General features: G+C 40.2%; 1 protein-coding gene across 1 annotated transcript; it reads left to right on the top strand.

Annotated features, from left to right (window-relative positions):
* Positions 1 to 8,565: 8,565 nt before the first annotated feature.
* On the top strand, positions 8,566 to 10,042 carry LOC104250136 (uncharacterized). Its single transcript, XM_009806698.1, has 2 exons — positions 8,566 to 8,918; positions 9,016 to 10,042. The coding sequence occupies exons 1-2, from the start codon at positions 8,566 to 8,568 to the stop codon at positions 10,040 to 10,042; spliced, it is 1,380 nt and encodes a 459-aa protein (XP_009805000.1).
* The last annotated feature ends 306 nt before the right edge of the window (positions 10,043 to 10,348 follow it).

Genomic DNA, 10,348 nt, shown 5'->3' with positions numbered 1-10,348 from the left:
GTTTCTTCTCTTCTTTTCTTTTAGTTGGTTTTTTTCGGGTATCATCTAGCTTGTTTCGATTGTTGGTTTGTTTGAATTTCAGTAAAGCAAGTTTATTTAGTTAATCATTTTAATTAAATATAGTTCGATACATTTAGGATAATTAAGTTAGGTTAGTTTAAATTAAGGGTTTGCTTCTTTTACTGATTTAGCCGTATGATTTAGGTTCCCCTTTTTTTTCTTTAAATTGCTAGTTTCATTACTTGTACGTAGGTTCATGTTTTTCTTAAAATAAATTTTAATAATTTTCCTTTAAAACTCATGCTAGTATTAGGTTTAAAATTTTCTTCTGTGTTTGTTTCATTTATGATGTATTAGGTTTAATTTTTTTCTTCTGTGTTTGTTTCATTACTGATTCTATTCATGTCAAGTGATTTTAGGTTTAATTTAAAGGTTAGGTTGCTCAATTATCTGTGCTTTTGATCTTTTCTTGTGTGTTAACTTTTGTCTTGTGGTGTTGGTCTTGATTTGCCAACAAATAGGAACCCTAGGAACTTAATTGAACAGAAAAGTTTAGGTAAAAACTATAATAAGCAGACTTTAGAAGGGCAATTTGGGCTTTTCTAATTAAGAAAATATCAGAATGTTCTAGAAAGTGTACCAGCTGTCCAAATTAATTTTAAAAGATGCTGAAAATGGACAGCTGGACATTTTATCCTCTACAAATATGTTGTACTATCTAGGGAATTTAGGGTAGAATATTCCCTAGATGCTATTTTTGGTCACTCTATATAAAGAAACATTCCCTCACTCTCATAGATTCGGCTTATTCTCTGCACAAAAAGCTCTGAAAACACAATCAGATTTTTTAGAACCCTAAGAATACAGAGATCATTAGCATTTTTCTGCATTCAAAGGTTTTGAAAACACTGAGAAAGATTCCTTAAAAGTCCTTTGAAAGCTTCAGTTTTTTTCTCGTTAAATTCTTAAGCTGGTATTCTGATATTGAAGACATTTTGGGTTGTTGGATTTTGGGATTTTTCTGTTTTCAAAGTCAAAAACGGTTTGAATGTGGAGCTGGTGCTTGCTGTTATATACTGCTAGATGTTTTAGCTGAAGTTCTTTGCTGATTTCTGCTGTTCCTCAGAGATTTTTCTCATTTTACTCTTTGTTGTACCCAGGTACTTTTGGAATCCTTGAATGACAAAGATGAAATTATGAATTTGTGGTGTTAAAATAGATGTCCAAGAGTGTTCAATTTCAGTTTTTCTTGTTTGTCTGCCTAGGATGTCTTATATCTTTCTTAGCTGTACAGCTTTTTTCCCCATGTTTAAGTATTTTGGATCTGTTGTTTAGTTGTAATATTTAGTGCACGGATTGTTCAACTTAAATGCATTGTTAAGTGAATAGTTTAATTGCTGAAAAGAGTTATATCACTGTCAGAATGTTAGCATTGTTAAAATAGTTATATTAGGATGATTAGTAAGCCATTTAATGATGATTTGGGTATTGGTATAACATGATGGTGAAGTAAGACTCCTAGCAGGATTACCTGTGCAAGTTGACTTTCCAGAATTGGTATAGTGCTGGTCTTCATTTAAACTGAAGTTTGTTTTGTTCTATTTAAGGCAGAGGGTCAGTAGGATCTTAACAGATTTCCTCATTGAAATCATTGGGCCTAATGTTGGCCCAAGTGAGGGAGCTTTGTTCGAAATCACCCTTTGTGTAGTTTCTGGTCTCTTACTACTTTTAGGGCTCAATTTTGAGCCTAATCCATACCACATTGTGCTTGTCCTTCAGATTGAATACTTCATCAAAATAATTAGTCTTGATTTAGTAGTTAAGTAATTCAACTTATAAACTCAAGTAGCTATGTGTGCAGTTATCTTTAAATTATCGCTAATTTCAGCACTTACGAAATGACCATACATCTGAGTCTAAGACAAATTTTGAATAGCCTTAGGTTCAATCTTGTTTTTCCATTACAAAAATGCTTGATAATAAGTTGAGGCTCACTATGTTAGATATTTTATTTAGGATTTGTGCAAAGTTTGGCATACATAAATTGGTGTGATTTAAGCTTCAGCAGGCTTTAAAGCTTAAAATGATTAGGCCTAGCGATGGCGCAGATTAGGCTGCCAAGCCACAACAGGCTCCTTATGTTCCCACCCTCCTTCATCTAGCGTTTGGGCTGAATTTTGGGCCCAATGGGTATCAACTTCTTCTTACTTTAGTAATCACATTTAATAATACATCGGGCCTACTGCTGGCCCAGTTTCTTTCAAATAAATAAAGACCTGCCTCATGTTTTCCCTACCTATAATTAATAGTTTGACATTAAGTCCAAAATAGTTGTAAGTAAGAACTCCTTTTATTACCTTAATTAAACAAGCCTTCTAAAAATTGAGGTGTTCCATCTTTCACTAAATAACATATGGCCCTCATATTAATATAAACTTAGTATTAAAATAATCCTAAATAATCATAGTTTGTTTTAGGCCCGATTTAGATTAGTATTGTGATTATGTGTACGTTCGCGTAACATAATTTCGAATTTAATTTTAAAAGTCACTCGAGGGATGCGTTCGCGCAATTTCAACCAAAATTTTCTTAAATAAATAAACAAAGCATTATTAATCATGGACACGTTCGCTTGACATGATTTTTGATGCGCCAAAAGAAAAGAGTATACGTACGTGTAACTCAATTCTTTAATTACGAATAATCAAGCAATTAAAAGTGGTAAAAAGATAAATGTACATAGGTCCTAAAATAAGTAATTAGACAACTTAAGTCAAGTAATAATCACTAAGCGGCCGTGCTAGAACCACGAAACCCGGGAATCCCTAACACCTTTTCCCCGATTAACAAAATTCCTTATCTAGAATTTCTGGTTTGCAGACTTTAAAAAATAAAATTTTCCTCAATTTGGAATTTTAAAATAAACCGGTGACTTGGGAAACCAAATAAACTATTCCAAGTAGCGAATCTAATAAATAAATTAATCCCATCTCGATTAATGTCACTTTAATTGGAAAAACTCCCTTGTATATCCTCGGGTGGTAAAAGGAGGTGTGACAGCCTGGCGACTCCGCTGGGGATCCTAACCCAGAACGTCCGGTTCAGGGTTCAAGAATTCAAGTTTTTAATGTGATTTTTATTTGGCTTTATTGTTGATATTACTGTATTTCAGTGGACTTAATGTGCTAATTTCTATTTACCGCTTTGATATTACTTGAACTGTATTTAAATGTCTTCTTACGCCTCCCTTCTGAGTCTTCTAAAAAATGGTGCTCACGTTCGTGTGACCCACTTTTTTGTTAGAGTTATACCAAATAGAACGGGGCGAGGCAAGCAACAAGGCCGGGCAGACTTTCGTGCTCCTGGTACGTTTTCCCCTCCTCGACTCGAGTTAGTCCGCTCGGGTAAGACAGGTCTAGAACACAAACCCCAGGTTTTAAACCTAGAATAACGCAACCTCATGCCGGATCCCTAATAGGAACGATTATTTGCATCACGTGCATTTGACCTTGGGGACTCAGGGGTTGGGTCCGTCTAGGACAGGTGTACCTGAAAATAAAGACCATCCTGATGCATCCTATGTGCTATATGAATATTTATTTGTTTTGGCTTGCATGTTGACTGGCTAGGAAAAGGAAATAAAGAGAAAAACCAAGAGTTAGCTAGGATAGAGAATTTACCCGATTTTTGAAAATCTCGGTATTTGAAAAATGCCTAGAAACTCTGCCAAAATTTTTGAAAATAAAAAGAGGGAAAATGTGTTTAAAAAAAATGAGTCAAATATCATATTTTTTTATGTCAAAATTGACCGAACTACGCAGGTCTAATTCTCACCGGATGTGGGGATACGTAGGCAACCCACATAAGGTTCGGCCTCATTTTTTACAAAAAATAATCAAGTAAAATGTAGTTTAGGGCTTTGGTCAAAACAATAAGCCGACCCAGCTTCGGCTGTATTTTAAGTTGTTCTTACCGGAATATCCTTAGATTACCTTTCAATTGTCGAAAGGCTATTTTCGGGAAGAACGGGCAAGTCTGTCTAAAAGGTGTCTTTTTTAATAAAATACTTTCCTCCGGCCTCAAAATTTGTTTGGAATTGTGAAGGGGCCACGTTTGCAAAAACGACCATTTTTGCTAAAGTAGCATAAAAGGGGTCTTCGTCCATGGATTTTATTTAGAAATTGAAAACTTATTTTGCAAAAAGTGTCCACAAGAGTCAACCCTAACCTTAACCCTCCGCAGGTACAAATGAATATTGTCTAGTACCCGTCACAAATGAATACTATCCAGAACCAGTCACAAATGAATACTATCCAGGACCCCTCACAAATGAATACTGTCTAGGACCTGTAACAAATAAATGTTGTTCAGAACCAGTCACAATTTGTCATAGAACGAGCTCAGTTGCAGCTTCGCATGTAGTTGAATGATTTAGATAAGGATGGCCAGGATTGGGTGAAAAAGTAGATGGGTTCCCTTATAGACATCATGAGCATCAAACCCCAGGAGGATTTGATCAAAGCCTTGGTAACCTGTTGGGATCCTGTCCACAACGTGTTCCGTTTCTCCAATTTCGAGCTCACCCCTTCTCTGGAGGAAATGGCAGGATACATTGACTTTGGCCAAGACTTGAGGAAGCAACAACTCATATTCCCAAGGACTCTCTCTGTGCACAAATTCTTCGATCTTCTAAATATTAGTAAGCAAATGAAGAAGGCTCGTGTAAGCAAAGGATGTTGTTCTTTCTACTTCTTATACTTTAGGTTCGGGCATTTAACTAGTTTTGAAACACATAAAAAAGGGTTAAACAACAAACAAGATAAGAGCACTTGGCAAATTCATCGTTGGTTCGCTTTTATCGTGGCATTTTTGGGGATCATGGTCTTTCCAAATGTGGAAAGGATAATAGACACTCGCATGGCCAGAATTGCACAACTCCTCACTACCAAGGAAGATCACACACTTGTTTCGTTAATATTGTAGACATTTATCGATCATTGACATTGTGTAAAACCAGGGCTCAATTCTTCGAGGGTTGAAACATTCTTCTTCAAATATGGTTGATTGAACATCTCCGCCATCACCCCAAGTTCATGAGTTACGGTGCGGACGAGAACAACTTCATAAAGAGTCATGAGGAGCGGGTAAAAGATTACAAAACTCCAGAAGGTTTTGAGGCTTGGGTTTCCCACTTAAGGACTTTAAAAGAAAGTCAAATTGAATGAACTCTAGGGTGGTTTCCAGTAACAGAAGTCATATACATGACAGCTTCAAAAGGCTACTTGATGATGATGGGCCCGAGGAGTATCCAACCATATGCAACGCAAAGAGTTCTAAGGCATCTGGGAAGGTATCAAGTGGCACCCGAAGATGTAGATTTGAGTACCCAAGTCATTGAGCTACAGCCAGAAGCAACACTGCCTGAGGCTTTACTCCAACGAGATTGGAATGGTTGCCGATATCTGAAAAGTGACACCCAGGTGCCGGATCTTGCGAGAGGGGAAGTGGATCTGAATTATGCTGTGTGGTTTGAAAGAAGGTTTTGAGCAAATGATGAGCCCGAGCCTGAAAGGCCCGCCAAGAGACCTCATGTCCAAGTTTTTTATGATAAAATTCGGGAAAGGTTGGCTTGGAGAGAGAAGGAGAAAAAATATCAAGCCACCAATCACGCTTTGCAAGAAGAATTGAGAAACGTCGTATTCAATAATGATTTATTGGCACAAGAAGCTGAAGGTGAAAGAAGAAGGTTGGTCCAAGAAAATGAAGCTCTCCGGGCCCAAGTTCGAAAAATGAAAATAGCAGCCAAGAACTCGGGCAAAAGTAGAAAAGATGAAAGACTCATCTATAATCTTACGCAAAAAATACATGACTTTGAGGATGATTTGCAAAAAACTGAGTCTGAGCTAGTGAAAGTACGAACAAAGTTAGCCAAAAATGCAGAAGAGCGGGCAATTTTCAATCGACAATTGAAGGAAAGATATGACAGAGGGGTCATGGGTTGGAAAAAGGAGCTTAATAGCCTTGAGGGCAAAATGACTAAACAAGCCAAGAGCTTCAAGGCCGAGAAGGAACATTGCTACGCTTTAATGGAACAACTAGAGGGAGAACTACAACATTTGCAAGAACAGAATCATACCGCCACCCGGGTTTTGGAGGCTAGACTCAGCAGATTGGGTGGTTGTTGCAAAAAAAGGGCATCATCAGGGAAAGGGTTAGAAGAATCGCCGACTACATCGTGATGAAGTGCAACAAGTGCGAGGACATGACTAGGTGCATGTTCTTCGCCACAGTCATGGTCTTTGTTCGCTAGATAATGGATGATCTCTATCGTCTCCAGGATGACATGGCGCATAGGCCCGCAACAAGACCAGTTGGTGTTCCTAGGACAGGATTGGAGGCATTGATGTACTCCTGATTGTTTTCTCTTTTTCGAGTCTATATTTTCATTCCTAAAGTCTGTTTCGAGTCTGTTTTCAATTCTCAGGTATGTAGGATCGAGTCTTTTTAATAGAGAAAATTAGAAGTCTTGTTTTAATGAAAATTTGAAAAACCAAAAAATGTTTTTATTTATTTTTGCATTTATTCCTTGAACTACATGATAATCTGATTCACGTGGCGTCGTGATACGTAGGCAATTCTCATCGGATCCGGTCACGATTTTTAAAATAAGAGAGAAAATGTGGAAAAGAGAAAGCCAAAAGAAAAAAGAGAAAACAAGGAAAAGGGAATAAGAGGGAAAATAAGAATGCAAGAGAGAGCAAGAGAAAGATCGGGGAGATAAACAAAAGCTAGGATGAGACATGCAATAATTGCAAAACATGTAGAAACATATTTAACTGTATGGGTGCATCACACCCCCGATGTGTGATTCCCTATGTGTTAATTGTTTCAAACTAACAGGTTTGTTGTCTACTGTTGAGTTCAGGTTCTGTTTTTAAGGTGGTTGGTTTGTGGTAACCTGGCTTCACACTCGTACTTTACCGGATCCAAGGGCAGTGTAGAAATATTGTCAGAAGGTCATCCACCAACAATTCCCATCCCAGAGGATAGCCCACTATCGGTTATCCCAACCTCAGAGTCAGCGGCAGCTGAAGAGAATAGGGCATTGCGCCTCCGCATGTTGGAAATATGGGACGCCTAGTCCAACGGTAGGGAGCCGCCAAGTGCCATACCCGGTTTCCCCGAGTTACTTCCCTGAGCAAGTGGAAATTCCAATGTCCCAATTAATTATCCGAATACCCCACTTGGATACCCCGCCATCTTGGCTCACTTCACCGGAACACCTTTTGAGGTTCTCCCCCAGGTGGTTTCGAGAGTGGCCTCCAACATATTTACCGCACCTCCAACCTCGGCTGCGGTACAACCAACTTTGCCCAGGCCAAGCTTTGATCCATCATCATTCACATTCCAAGTACCATCTTTTCAACCAGAACCTACTCATTTCACCACCAATTCTTACCCGCAACAACCCCGGTACGAGTTTACCGCGGGATAGGAGAAGTCTACAAAGAACCCCGAATAAGAGGAAATTACCTGGAAAATGAGGAGCATGGAATAGAGCCTCAAAAATATACAAGGTTTGAGCGGACAAAAGAGCGTATCCTACGTTGATCTATGTATGTTCCCGCATATGCATTTGCCCCTCGGCTTTAAGAACCCCAAGTTCGAAAAGTATGACGGGCACAAGGATCCCATAGCCCACCTCAAGAGGTATTGCAATCAATTAAGAGGGGAAGGTGGAAAGGAAGAACTCCTAATGGCTAATTTCGGAGAGAGTCTAGCTGACATTGGATCCGAGTGGTACATGGACCAAGACATGTCTCGCTGGCACATATAGGATGATCTAGCCTGAGATTTCGTCAGACAATTTCAGTACAACATAGACATAGCTCCCGACAGGAATTCCCTGTCAAATCTCAAAAAGAAGTCATCGGAAAGTTTTCGAGAATATGCTATTAAATGGCGCGAGCAAGCGGCCAGAGTCAAGCTCCCGATGGATGAAACTGAAATGGTCAGTGTTTTTATACAAGCCCAAGAGGCTGACTACTTTCAGAATATGATGTCTACAATGGGAAAGCCATTTGCTGAGGCTATCAAGAATGGTGAGATGGTCGAAAATGGTCTAAAAACAGGTCGCATATTGAGCCAATCTGCCATAAGAGCTACATCGCAAGCAATCCAAAGAGGGTCAGGAGGTGTAGCAAATAGAAAGAAGAAAGAAGAGTTGGTGATGGCGGCTTCAATTCTAAGAAACCCCCGTCCACCCAGAGGTTACTTCCCTCCAAGCACCCCACAACATTATTATCCTCATCAGGATGTGGCCTATGCTATGGCTCCTCAGCCGTACGCAGCAATGAACGCCCAGCCATACGCTCGGCCACAACAACAGTTTAACCAAAACTGAGCTCCATTTCCTAGAAATAACCCTCCTCACCAAGCTCCATATAATCCCCGTCCCCCTCGATATTATTTTTTATACAATGTTGTGCTCGGGAATCACCCAGAAGAACAAACTTCATGTCTATTGGTGAATCATACTCTAGCCTTTTCCCTAAACTGGTCCAAATGGGTTTGTTGCAACCCGTACCCCAAACCAGGCAAAACCTAGAGTCACCCTCCTACCGACCCGGTACTCGATGTTCTTACCATTCGGGAGTGGAAAGGCATGACACTGAAGACAGTTGGACTCTCAAAAGGGCAATCCAAAACTTAATAGAGCAAAAGAGAGTAGTGCTGGAAGATGAAGAAGTCCCCAATGTGACCAACAACCCATTGTCGGCCCACAACAACGGTCCAATTATTGGGATGATTTGTGAAGATAAAGAGTTTGACCTAGCCCTGAAAGCCATCATTGCCATAGCCGATGTGGGAAAGAAGCCAAAGGCTGCCGCAAAGCAAGATAAGGGGGAGAAAGAAGAGTAACTCCGCTCCTCGAAGTGAAGAAAAGACTGTGGAAAACAAAACAGGGGAAGTACCCCCTAAAGACGCCATTCTTTATGTTCCCTGAGCTCACAGGAAAGAACAATTGACATTGAGTCCTCCTAAGAGGTTCGAGCTGAACAAGGGACCCAAGATGTATGTACCCAAAGGGACTTATGTGGTGCGGGGACCAGTAATTCCACCCAGGTTGAACGAGCCCGTGATCATTAGCCGCACACCACAAAGGCCTATGAAAGACCCCACTACAATCCCCTGGAACTACAACAGAGCAATTGTGACATACAAAGGGAAAGAAATTGTAGGGGAAGTAAATGAAACCAACCCATCTAGGAAGTACCTTAATCTGGAAGAAGTGAACAATGCCAAACAAAAGCGCTTCCCACTCAAAAAACCTGTTAGTGCTGAAGAAGCAGAGGAGTTCTTCCAAAAAATGAAAACTGTGGACTACGAGGTAATTGACCGACTATGGAAGTCTCCCACTCAGGTATTGCTTTTGCCTCTACTGATAAGCTCAACTAAGAATCAGAAAGTGTTGATAAAGACCCTCAATGAAGCTTATGTTCCGATTGAATCCACTGTCGAACAACTGGAAAGGATGACAGAAAGATTCTTCGCAGTCAATCAGATTTCCTTTAGCAAGAATGATTTGCCCCCAGAAGGGGCCGCCCACAACAAAGCGCTCCATTTGACCGTTAAATGTGAGGGGTATTATGTGAAAAGAGTCATGCTGGATGGCGGATCCAGAGTTGATATCTACCCACTCTCAACTTTGCAAAGAATGGAGATTGGGACTGAGATAATCCGGCCTAACAATGTCTATGTGTGTGCCTTTGATGGCATAAAGAGAGATACCATAGGCGAGATTGAATTGATTTTGACTATCGGTCCTGTGGATTTCGAAGTGACATTTCAGGTCATGGACATGGATACTTCCTATAATTTTCTCTCAAGAAGGCCTTGGATCCATACTGCGGGAGCTGTACCTTCTTCCCTCCATCAAATGGTGAAGTTTGAACACGAAGATCAGGAAATTGTGGTTCATGGACAAGCAGTCAATTTACCAAGACCCGTCAATCCCATGTCTCGAAGCTATGGAAGGTAGCGGGCATATAGTCTATGAAGCTTTTAAGGTTTTGGTCGTAGATCAATGTGAGGACGAAAGCCCATGTCCTCAGCCCTTTCTATCAAATGCGTCCATCATGGTGGCTACTGAAATGATCGAGCATGGTTATAAGCCTGGGAAGGGACTCGGGGCATCATTGCTAGGTATTACAGAACCTATCACTTTAGCTGCCAGCGAGAAGTTCTTCGGTGTTGGTTTTCATGCTACAGAAGCTGATGTGACATGGGCAAATGAACGAAAGAGCAATTGTTGGGTGTTACCTCAGTTGGTCCCATATCTTTACGA

This window comes from Nicotiana sylvestris, chromosome 9, assembly GCF_000393655.2.
Source record: "Nicotiana sylvestris chromosome 9, ASM39365v2, whole genome shotgun sequence".
NCBI classification, from domain to species: domain Eukaryota; kingdom Viridiplantae; phylum Streptophyta; class Magnoliopsida; order Solanales; family Solanaceae; genus Nicotiana; species Nicotiana sylvestris.
The sequence above is the reverse complement of the archived record's forward strand: the minus strand, read 5'-3'. Positions and strand labels throughout refer to the sequence as shown.